A 12,643-nucleotide genomic window follows, 5' to 3' on the forward strand; every position below is an offset into this window, starting at 1 on the left:
ATGAGGGACTTGAACTGGGCTTTGCCGTAGCCCACAAGCACTCCTAAGCATCAGCCTGCTGTTTGTTTCGGCGTCGGGCGCATGGCTGCCCATGACACTTGAATGATTTCTGCTTTGTGCTGAAGGAAGAGGGATTTGTCTTCAACTTCTGAAGTTTGTTCGCTGTTTGGATTCACTCCCCATACAGTGGGATGTATGTGTTCAGAGGAGACTTTTCTGCTGGAGGTGACTGATGTGGGTGTGCTGGCTGCTGTTGCAAGCTGTTCCTGGGCACCAAGCTTTTGTGAGGAGAAGCATCTGTCTCATGGCTTTCTGTTGTGGAAGAAAAGATAACAAATACAGACAGATTTGATGCTTTAGAATAAACTACTGCATGATTATTGCTTCTAATGTCCAGACTAGTGAGACAAGCTTGTCCTTACCTCCCCCCCAGCCCTGCAAAAATCCAAGAGTTTGAAATGTAACTTTGAATTTCTCAGCAGTGATAATTGCTTGGGCTGTGTCAGGGAGCATCTGATAATTTTAGAATTTGATACAAAGGCTAGAGCTACAGTATATTGAGTAGCACATCTACACTCCTGCTTGAGCTGGGCTGGCTCACAGGGGAATATCTTGGCTGTAATAACCCTAGCAGCAATGCCTTGACCTGCAACCTAAAATGATCCCCACAGTCCTCTGAGTCAAGTAGATGCTTTGTACTTGAACGTTGGTGCTCCAGCAAGTGAGCTCGGGTTGTCTTGTAGTGGTGTGGTTTTTGTCAAGGTTTCTGGCTTAGGAAGGGAACTGGAATGACTTTACTCAAGACCACGGAGTGTAAATAACACTTCTGAAACCACTGCTAATGACAGCAGTCTAACATGAGCAAATATTTTCAGGGGAGGAGGAAGCCTCCTGTCTCTTTGATTTTTGTACCCTTAGCAGCATGTTGTAATAACTCACATTCTTCAGATAGCTCTTATTTCTTCCACGTGTTACCAGAAGATTGACACGGTTCCTATGTTATTCTTTGCTAGACCAGTTGCATGGCTGTACATCTCAGCCCTACAGCTACTATGTTTTTTCAACCCAGACATAAAGGCTTATTCTTTAACTATGTTCTTGAATGGAGTTGGGGAGAGGGTGGTATAGAACAAAAAGACAGGGAGGAGAAGAGATCTGAAGGCTCTCCTCGATGATCCCCTTTGGTAGAAAGACTTCTAAATCCTAAGGATTTTTCTAAATCCCAGGGAGGATGAGTTTGGGCAGGGCTGCTTTTGCTTCTGTTGAGCCTACGGGAAGGCTTGCCTAGGGCAGAAAATGGGAAGCAGGTTCAGATATACTCAAAAGACCTGGGCCTACCAACTGCTTGTGGTTGAAAAACTCCTTCAAATATCAGCAAGAAAGTGGAGGAGCCCCAAACTGCTGTAATAGAGCAGTATTTTTTGTGTGCTGAAGCAAAATGGAAATGTTTTATAAGATTTAAATATCTTTAACCTGCCTAGCACATAGATTTTGGCACTTTCGAGTACCTAGTTTCAGTAATAAATTCATTCCAGTTTGAAATCGGAACTCATTATTTTGAAAAGTTGTTGGAAAAAACATCTTTGAGTACTGATAATGATATATGTTTTACAGGGTATTTCAAGTATTTTGGTCCAGAGGAAGCATTGCAAAATGTCAGATTTCCTGTTCTTATTTAATTTTTTGTAGGGAAAATATTGAAATGTTTGAGAAGAAAAGGTACCAAGTGAAAAATGGACTGTTGACAGACCAGGAAGGTCACTGCCCATCCAGCCTGCACAGGCTCTAGCTGGGCTTTATGTCCCACTCATGAATGAAGTTGGTGCAGTTCTTGAGGCTGATGGCAATCTCTGTCATATCCTGTCTGTGAACAGCCATGGCTGAGCTATAAACCCTTCCTGGGTGCAGGTCTCACCTGCCTGACACCAAGCAAGGCTTCCGAAGAGCTTTTTGATCCTTTTTGTAGTCAGCTGTTCTGGTTAACTTGCTGGAGCCCATTCAGTTTAGTTTCTACAACTCCCTTCTCTCCTCCTGTAGTTGTTGCTAAGGAATTGTATTTTTAATCACTTTAGGTTAGTGGAAGCTTAATTTACCTTGTTCTAAGCACTTTCTACCTAAGCTTGTTCACTTCCATGTTTGCAATGATCCAACACAAGCAGCGTGTCTCTTCAGAGAGGCTGTTTGCCCCTGTGTTAATCCTTTCCATAGCTGAACCAATACAGTGGTTTAACTAATGCAATGATTTAACTTTGATCTGTTAAACAAATGTTAGTGGTCTTAATGCCGTACCCACTGGATGGTGATCTTCTGTGCTGTGGCTGCACTAGTGGGTTGTGCCACATAAAAGAAGCTGTTTTTTAAGCACCCGGTTCTCTGAATCCCATTTCTGCTTTAATTTCTCCAGGGCAACTGCAGTAGAAATACCATTGCCTAATTTCAAAGTGGTCTCCGAAACAGTAGTGAACTGGTTTTATTCAGGGAAATGTGCTTTGTGAGCCAAGGCTGGAGCAAGGCTAGCATTATTGTATTTAATATCTAAACATTGAGCAGATGGGTGTTGTTTCTTGAGGCATAATAAATGCAGGTAACTTGAAGGGGGAATATTAAAAAGGAGGGTGGTGAAATAAGACAGCAAAAGGTTTTATTAGAAATCATAGAATAAGAGAATACCAGGTTGGAAGTGTTCTTATGTCCTGGGAGTTTTAGTAGGTAAACTGTGTAAATGGCAGCTTGGTTACATTTTGTTTTTTGGAAACCAGTTCCCTTTTCTTATGAGTTGGTGCATTGTTGTGTTTCCCCCCCCCCCCCCGCCTTGTAAAATGCCCACAGTCCTTTGACCTATCTCCCATCCTGGCAGTGATGTTTATACTACACATTCTTCCACCGTTTCATGCAGCCAGCGCTATCGCAGCTACGCTGAATGAGGTCCCAGCCTAACTACAGTATTAACCCTGCAAATCTGTTCATTTTCTCCTGAGCAGCCCCAGGCAGGGTATACAGGAGAATGTGTCCAATTGAAAAACTATTACAGGCTCGGTGGTGCTGCAGTGTGCTAAATTGCACCAGGGCTGCGTTTTTCTGCCAGAGAGGATTCTGCTAAGGGAGGTGGTGGTGTCTGTCTGATACAAGTTGAAGAATTTTTTTTTCTTTTAGTCTCAGCCTTCGTTCATGATTTTTTTTTTTTTCAAACTACTTGTCTACTTTTCAGCACTGAAATGTGTTCCCTTCCCCACACATGCTGCTTTCTTCCTGCTAGTCGTCCAACGCGTGCTCCCCCCCCGCCATTTGTATCACTCCTTGCCTTCTCACTTTCACCTTTCCAGTTGTTGTTTTTAATTTTTTTCTTCGTTATTTTACTAAATATCATACTGCTGATCAGTAGCATCTTGGGTGGTGGTTGTACCACATAGCATTTATAGCAGACATTAGTTTTGCATAGCGTGTGTACCTTATTTTGTCCGGACTTGTCTTCATTGCGCTGCAGGCACCTCCTCAAGCAATTGTAGTGATTAAGCGTGGTATTTCTGCAGATTTATATTAACTTCTGCTTATAAAGAAACAGAAGAAAACCCAACCCTCCCCCCAACATCTAAACTAGGTGTTTTTCTTCATCCCCTTCATTTTTATCAGTATTTGACCTAAGCTTGCTTTTGCGTATGAAAGAAAATTAGTTAAGTACCTTGTGGTTTATAGATGCCTTCTGTTACATATTACTTGGATTTATTGTGCAACACTGGCCTGTAAATCATTTCAGTTAGACGTTTACCTGGCTCGTGTTGCCTTTATGGTTTGAATCTTTTAACAGCCGTGCAAAATGGAGAAATGATGTTTTCGGCGGCGAAGGACTTTGCTAGTCCGAGTACCCCGTAACTCTTTCTCAGGGCCGTGCTCCGCTTCTGCCAGCTTTGCTGCCCGGCTCAGCGGAGATGTTTACAAGGAATCCATTACCTTTTGCAGCTGAAAGACGTGTCGAAAGAACAAAGAGAGTTTTGTGATGAAGTGTATCTGACTTCTCGCTGCTTTGCTTACCTTTTAAATGTAAAATTTAGTAATTTGCAAGGGCTCTTAGTTCTCAGGGCATCCCTGTAAGCTTCCACCCCTTATGGAGCTTTCCTTCAGTCAAAAGCGGGGTTGTCTCAAAACCGCTCTCGAATGCATTTCTATTTTAATCCCCAACTTTGAATGCAGCCTGCCTTACTGGCTCCAGCAAATCGCCCTGCCCTGCCCCACCCGCCGCGCACGCAGGCTGTGTCTGCGCTTTGCTGGCGTTACATCTCTTCCTTTGTGACTAAAAGTTGGTTTCATCAGCAAAGCATCGGCTCCTGCTCCGCTCTGGGAGCTCGCCTGCCTCGGGAAGCCGCTCAGACCTGCAGCCTATGCGGGGCACGCGGGGGCATCTGTCGCCATACGTATAACTTTTAAATGGAAAATGTCTTTCTCAAAGGCTGTCGATGTCCAGTGGTCTGCAGTCCATGAGCAGTTGACTAGTCCAGGTGTTTCTGCTTCTGTTTCCGTGCTATGTGAATTGGGAATTCGAGAGAAGAGTGTGCAGGATGGAGGAGTTGAGGGTTTGTATTTCTGTTCTGACTGTACGGCAGTGACGGAGGGCTTGGGAAGGAACAGAAGGTCTACCTGGGGTCCTCTTAATTAAGGAAAATAGTAATTGTTCTTGGTCTTTCTGTCGGCAGCTCTTTCTTTCAGAGCCTTTATCAGCTCTTAAGTACGAGAATGAGCTTTTTCTGGTATGGGTTGTCTGTCACAAGCAGTATTCAGGAAGAACTTGTTTTATTGAATATGTTTTCTACTTTGTGGGTTTTATCATTGCAATTTGCCCCACTTATTGAAAACATAGCCAGTTAAGACTCTTAGAGCTGGACTGATTTTAAAAACTGCCAACTGTTTGTCTGTGCTTTAATAAGATGAAAATCGTAAGCTGAGACTATGAGACAGTGCTATTGCCTCGAGACTGTGGGTTTCTGTGAGCTTTTTAAGGAGATCATTAACCCAGGTCTATCTCTTCACAGGACAGTCGGCCCAATATGTCAAGACCTCTGATCACTAGATCCCCTGCATCTCCATTGAACAATCAAGGCATCCCCACTCCAGCACAGCTCACAAAATCCAACGCACCAGTTCACATTGATGTGGGTGGGCACATGTATACCAGCAGCTTGGCCACGCTTACAAAATATCCCGATTCCAGGTAACTTTAAAAAGCTTGTTCTGCATGTCTTTGGCAACTCCTTTTCTTCCATTTCATGCTTGGACGTCCTGGGGCTGTCTTAAAATGATAAATTTAGTTCCTTTTGTTTCAAAACTAAATTAGGTTTCTTTGTTTGTAGGAGGTTAGAGACTGACTTTTCTTTCCCTGCTCCACTATATTTAAGACAGTGCTTCTACAAATTCCTATGTGTATGTACTAAAGTGCACTTACTTTCTGCCACCCACAACTCTGATTTTATGCCAGGGCACTGGTTCTGTGGTTTATTACATTCAAAAACTGTAGCGATACTGCATTTAAGTCCAAAGGTGGGGATGTTGGGGTATTTGTTTTGTTTCTTTTGGAGAAGTAACCGCTCTTCTGTAGTACCAATGTCTAATCTCAGATATGTCACTTGAGGTAAAGGCAAGATTGTATGTAAGAAAATATAGGACAGCATTATAACTGAATATTTTTTATTGGATCTTAGAACTTTTCAAATAATTAGACTCCTAACTCTCACCTACCTTCTAAATGAAACATTTATGGCTCTGGTAGCTTACTGGTATTAAGCAGTTAGAGAACTTCTGCATGCATGAGCAAGTGGTGTACGTAGAGTAGACGAAATAAGAGTGCAGCTTTAACAAAAGAGCAGTGCATTGAACACAGTGTGTGTGATATTACGTGGTGGTGGTGATGGCAGATAAACACTGTAGTGATATTGTAATTCTAAGTGTTGGTTATCAGTTAGCAGGTGTTGATTGTGTCCACAGCATTAGTCTGTACCTTACCCTTCATTGCCTGATGCTGCTCTAGAGGGAAGGCAGTGTTACCGTTGTGGTCTTTCCAGCATTTCAGGGGGGGAGTTTTTGAGTTTCTTTATCCCACAACTTTGACTTGCCTTTCCGAAGGGTACAAGGCACACTTCGTAGGATGTGATTTTGTTCTAAGCATGGGTTTCACTGGTTCTACTGATCTCTGTAGCGTTGCCTACGTAGTTTTAGGTGGGACTGGAGTAGTGCTTCTAAAACTATGAGCCTGATAGTGCTAGAGGAAGAGAACAGTAAATAAAGACATAGGAAAGAGAAGCAGCTGGGCACATGGCCTTTCTTATGACAACCTCCTCGAAGAAAGCCAGGGAGAGGGAAGTAATAGAAGCCATGCCAAAGGCAGGCCTGCCAGGAGAGATTGAAGCAATGTCTGGAAAAACTTGAACTGTTCTTCAAAAACCAAATCTATCGTTTTGGGGAACTTTTTTTTAGGACCTGCGTGTGTTCAGCTCCTAGGATTTGTGATTACTTAGTCTTTTTTTCAGTAGTTGGAGTAGTGATGGTGTCTGAAACTGTTGTGTGTTCAGCATGAGAGGCTGCTGCTATTAATACATGGAGCTTCTGTTTCCATGTCAAATTCAGTAGGACAGCATATTACTTTAAGTGGAGAAACACGAAAATATCTTTCGTAAGTGTGTATGGTGGCAGTGGAATTTAAGCTTAATGTATTCTGTGTTCAATTGAGCCATTGTAGCACTTGAAAGTGGAAGCTACGACTGTAATATCAAAGACAGTTTAATAAATTAAACATTTTAAACCTCTTCAAACATAATTTAAAGAAAACCCAAACTTTGAGTTATAGTCATTCTGTTTCAAGTTGTTCTGACATGCGTTTGTGTTTCAGTTCTGACAGTAAGTGTCTTTTGAACCCCTTGATGAGTAAATATTTCAGCGTAGCTGTTAGAACCTGGAATTCCCAGCCTACTTCCAGAACTTGAGGGTTTTTTTTTTAACATTAGCAGCTTCGAAAGAGCAATTACTAAACTCGTCTGGATGTCAAGGCAATGGCATGAAGCAATAAGCTGGCAATCACAATATAGTCATTTGCTTTTTGTCTGTGAAATTTCACCTTAACTTTTTTCCAATGGGGCAGGTGTGTATGTATGTGTGTGTATATATGTATGTGTGTATATATATCTCTATGTCGTGAGTGCTGGGCACAAATTATCCAGTAATATTTGGACCTTCATACAAATTGTTCATTGGAGCCTGACCTGGCCAGTCTATATCTACATTCTAACTTCGTTAGTGCTAGATAGTCAAAGGTTTTGGTCAACGTTGCTTTTATGTTTTCTTTTTCTACCAATATCACGTGTGTGAATGACATCAAAACTAAGGCAGGGTCTCATAGGGCCTATTGAAGCCTCCTGAGGCTTACGGTCATATGAAGTATTGTCTATGAAAAATAAGGTCTTGATTATCTTGCCTGAAAGAGCACTGCTTCAGGGATGAGTCAAGGCATAGGTTGCAGGCACCAGCATCGAACAGGTTGAGACATGAAAGTCATTACGCTTCTGACTCGTATTACATGTAGTCTAAGGGCCAGAAGCCTAAAATGAACCTTTCATCTGTGGGCCAGGTACCAGAGTCATCTTTCTTTGAGAGATTGAAAGGGTGATATCCAAACCAGGAGCTTTGCAGTGACTGTGACTTGCTGGTGTGAAGGAGACCTATCCTGATAGAGCAGTCTCTGCTCTGGAGCAAGTGTACTTCTCCTTTTGGGTTCAGTAGCATCTCATCTTGTGCCTCTCTATTTTCTCCTTCTTGGATAGTAGACTAGGAACTGGAAAGAGTACTTTAAAAAGGGTTCCGTAAATGATATCAGGTGAAGACTTGTAGCTTGCAGGGCTCATTTTCTGTAATTCTTTTGTTAGATCCCCCAAACTGGTTTGTGACTTGATATGTAAAAAGACTACTCACAGGTATCCATTCATTCCTCCAGAGAAACGCAGGTGAGACTATAAAAGCATCTTGATACTGGTGCTTGGTCCCTGCCCTTTGCTACGGAAAGACCATTGAGGGCTTCTCTCAAATGCTCTTCTGATTGAAGAACTCAAGGAATCGAAGCCTATCTTTGTTTTGGCCTAAGATTAACACAGTGAAGCAATCCAACAGACAAGCAGCTTGTCTAACTGATGGTTTGAACTGAGTAATCCTTGAATTTTAAATTCTGAAGCTGAAATAATGCTAAAAACCAAAACCAAATTCATTTAAAAATCCAGTAGCATAGAATTCAAAGGAGCCCAGTTATATTCCAGACCAGGGGGAACCTACTGTTTTCTCAAGGAAGATCCCATATGATTATTTTACCTTGTCAGCAGGCTGCAGGTTCTCCCAAGCCACCGCTGAGACCATGCCTCAGACATGATCTCATGCAGATGAATAATACAATTTTCCAGACTTAGGCTTCAAGAAGAGGCAATTTGAATCAGTATGTCTACCAAGAAGACCTAACGTAAGATCAGTCTGCTGAAAGAAATACTAGTTTTCTTTAAAAGTCTGAGAAGGGGGCAGGTGTCCTTTTGTGCAGCTCTCTCCACCAGGACACATTCACCCATATACGGATTGTTCGTCCTGTTTTTGAGTTGGTGATTGATGGTTATTCGTAAGTCCATGTGAATGGACCAAACAAATTGTTTCTATTCTGAGAGAAGTCTTACGGTTTTGGAATTTGTTCTGTTTTGAACTAGATCATGCCCTCCTCTTCTCAACAACCTTTGGTTTACTTGAAGTTACCAGATCTGCAGGATGATATTTGGCAACACAAAGTTCTCTGTTAAAGACTTGGGTGCACTAAATTTTTTGTTATTTTGTTTTTTGCAAGTGAAGAGTTAAAAAAAATAGGTCTGCTCTCCACTGCCCGGAAAAAAACCTCAAATTTTTTGTTCCAAGGAAGATGGATACAAGCTGAGGGTCTGCTAAAGGAGCCTTTCTCCCCTGAGAGATGAAGCACACATGCATGCTGTCGCATTGTTCCCTGTGGTCACCAGAGAGTCTGAGGAAAATGGGTGGAGGTTTTAGGATTTATCGTTGAGTAGAGGAAGCACAGGCCTGTTAGTCCTGATGTTTGAACCTGAGCAGCCTACTCTCCTTCTTTCAGTACATTATCATTTTGCAGTAGGATTGAACGCTTTGCTGAGAGTCAGTATTCCTACATCGCTCAGCCTTAATGCTGTCTGTATGTTATCTACCAAAATTTATTGTGCGCCATGCTAAGACAACCTCAACTGACTAATCAGAACTAAATGGGAAGATGTTTAATTTCGATCATATGAGCATCAGTTGTCTGATATCTCTGATATCAGCAATGTCAGCAGTGTTGTCTATCTCATAGGTTCAAAGCATCTGGACTTTTAATTAGTTCTGTCCAGTCATCTGGTACATATTTTTGCATAACACCATGGAATTGGATTGCCACATCCTGTATTCCCACCATAGAAAAGGAAGATTTCATTAGAAACCAGGTATATATTTCTTTGTAGAACCTTTCGGGGATATCTGTTTGCGTTGCCGCATCTCCCGTCTTGAGTTACTCCCTGTGTATGAAGATGGATTCTTCTTATATGGTATTTCACAATACTTCCAAATTTCTGCCCAGGGCTGTTTCAGGTTTTCATATGAACCAATCCATTCATGTCCCAGTTTTCTTACCCAATCTTCACTCTCAGCCCTCAGGGAGATTAGATTTCACACACTTGGATCCAGTTAGGACACTGGCATTTCTTTGGTTGGTAAGGGTTCCTTTTGCATCAAGAGCACAGAATTACTTAGGAGAATGCCCAGACTGTCCGTGGCCTTTTTTGACAGTTTACAATCAAGATTTTCCCTTCATACGTGACATAGGTGGACCTCCAAGGACATGCTATGAATTAGGCAGGTTAGCACTGTTTACCTGTTTCAGAGCTTTGGCAGTTTCTGTTGTCTGTAGACTGTTCCCGGTTCCAAAATAAGATGTCAGTATGGCCGTTAGTTCAAACTTCTGCAGGTTGCAACACCATGCTGGAGACTTGTGGTTCAGTATGAGGTCTGTTGAGATCGGGATGTTCTGCACTTTCCATGGGACTCCCTCTGTAATGTCTCCACCAGAGCAGCCCCGTTGCACGTTTCCTGCTCACCTTGGATAGTACGTCTCAAACCGCTGTCATGTGATGCTGACTGGCTAAAGAAAGAAATCAAAAGTTTTCTAACTAATGAGAATGTAGGTTGTGCTTTTTAAGGAAATACTAACAGAACGGATGTTATTATGTCTTCATTTCCTCTTTCCCTATTTGGATTAATCTTCCTGAAAGGCACATCCCTAGCTGTGGAGGTATTTGGTGATCTTTCTTGAGTAGCAACATCAAAGCCCAATGAGGTGGTAGCTCTTAGATCACCCTGACTCTACAGTAGCTAAAGACTACAGTAGGCTTGCGCTTTTTAAGAACAAACTTTGTGTTGCAAGTTGTAAAGAGCAAGCTTCCTTGAGAGTTTTCAATACTGCTATACACTAGCTCCGCTCTGTTAGTGTGAGTGGTCCTGGTTGCAGATTTTTAGTATTTTGTAACATTCCTGGCAGGAGGGGAATAGGCAGAATAAGTTGGCAGAGGCTCAGTTTAATCTTCATTACCTATCCTGTCTTGCTCATCTAGTTATTCACCTTTTATATTTCATCATTTGATTGCTGCATGGTCTTGTGGAAAGAGAAGAGGGAGGACTTGGGATAGGGAAATACACTGACTCTCTCGCTGACCCATCTGTGACCGTTCTGTGATTTAACTTCAAGCTTTCATTGCTCCCTACCAAGGTTAACAAAAAAGCAATTTGTGAAATGCTTTGGGATGATGATTGAAAGTGTGAAAGATTACTATCTCTAAGCATAAATATTTATAGATGCCGGTAACTGAGATGGAAACAGTTGATGATGTTGGTATCATCAGTAACATGTATTAGTAAAAAATGAAATGTTGATTCATCAGGACCAGACCTAATACAGTTAGGCAGTACAATTGTTTTGGTTGGTGTAACCACATTTACAAACTTGGGGAAAAAATACAAACGGAACTGTGAATGTTAGTATACTTTATGCCTATTTCAAGAAATTCAGAGAATTTACACAACTGATACTGTGAAGAGAACTCTTTTGTAACACACATCCGTCAATAAAGAGCTCAGGGGGGTATTTTCTCGTCCTGGCTGAACCAAGATTAATTGTATCTCTAGGTGTGTATATTGAACTTAGGGTATATATTGACCTCATTTTGCCTCAATTAATGATCACCACAGGTCAGTCATTGCTGTTGCCTCAGTAGAACTGAATATTTTCTGAATCTTAGTCCTGTAATATTTTTAACTTGCAAAGTCAGGAAGTCGTTGCTGTTGCTTGTGGCTGGTGACTAGGTGAAAGAAATAGCACGATCAGATTAGCGGGTTCTCACATCATGTGGTCAGTAAGTGGTGGTGACTCATCACTGAAAGGGGCGACGGAGTTGATGTCTTCCTGTTCTAAGTGTCAGTAAAAGTCATTTTGTGTATTATTTATTTGGAGGATAAAAAGCAGTGTTTTCTACTTGTTCAATGTTTTTGCACTCAGGTGTGTAAAATGACAGTGAAATCAAGATAGTGGATTGTTAGAGTACTCTTTGCATGTACGCAGACCCAGAGAAAGTAGATGTGCAGACTTGCTATTGCAGGGTTTCGTGCCGTACTTAATTATGGCTGCATGGCTATGACACTGTGGACGGAAATATTCAGGGGAGTAAATTTCTACATCCAGGAGAGTTACAAAGCTAAAGGCTTCAGCTCCTTATTTCTGAGGCTAGTAGTCCTCTGAAGTAACAAACATTTTTCTTGAGGGGAAAAAAGAAAATCCATATCCATATTGTCAGTATGGCTCATAGATCCCTTTCCCAGTAAGCTCGTGTGAGATTGTGTGGTTTGGATCAACCTGTAAGTCAGGGAGGGGGGAGGTTGTCAATAACTAGTTGAAAGGTCTGTGCTCTGAGAAATCCTTTCTTTGCAAAGGCTTCTTGACATCAGCTCCGTGGATGGAAATTTGTCAATGAGAAACAGTTTGTTGTTGTAGTGTTTGCACTTTTCTACCCAGTAGCGTGGCTTCATAAACCAGTCTGAAGGCACCCGAGCAGTATTTCTCACTCTAACCAACCAAGAAATGCTCAGGGGGAGGAAGAAAGGAGTGCTGAGTCTATGGGTCTTGTTGGTCTGACAAGGAAAAGCCCATTAGAAACTGAGGTGGCACTGAAGTACTCTGCTTATCAGTCATTTCTGATAGGGTCTAGGTTTGAACCATAGTCTTCAGGGTCAGTCGTTTGTTTTGCCTTTTGCTGTGCTCAGTCCTTGCACTCAGGATCCTCTGTATGTTAGCACTGGGTTCTCATCCTGCTCCCACATAAACTGTTTATACTTCATCAGCCTTTCATAAATTACAATGTAGTTGCTAAGCAAATTGGCATCTAGTATGTACGTAATTGCAGAAGTAAACATTTGGCTTCCAGTTTTACTGTCAACACCCGGCCACCTCTTGGGTGTGTTTGGAGCTTTAGGATATAGATTCCAATTTCTGGCTTACTTCTTTCTGGTAATGATCAACCTTCTGGCTGGGTTTCAGATATACAAG

At 41.9% G+C, this 12,643-nt stretch overlaps 1 protein-coding gene across 1 annotated transcript in view; it reads left to right on the forward strand.

Moving 5' to 3' along the window:
• Nucleotides 1-5,024: 5,024 nt before the first annotated feature.
• KCTD1 (potassium channel tetramerization domain containing 1) overlaps nucleotides 5,025-12,643 on the forward strand; it is a 35,301-nt gene continuing 27,682 nt past the window's right edge. Inside the window, exon 1 of the mRNA XM_082014659.1 lies at nucleotides 5,025-5,203. Coding sequence (XP_081870785.1) covers nucleotides 5,040-5,203 — 164 coding nt within the window. The 5' untranslated portion in view covers nucleotides 5,025-5,039. The remainder of the gene's footprint in view (nucleotides 5,204-12,643) is intronic.

Source organism: Phaethon aethereus, assembly GCF_964289735.1.
Source record: "Phaethon aethereus genome assembly, chromosome: 2".
In the NCBI taxonomy this organism is placed as follows: domain Eukaryota; kingdom Metazoa; phylum Chordata; class Aves; order Phaethontiformes; family Phaethontidae; genus Phaethon; species Phaethon aethereus.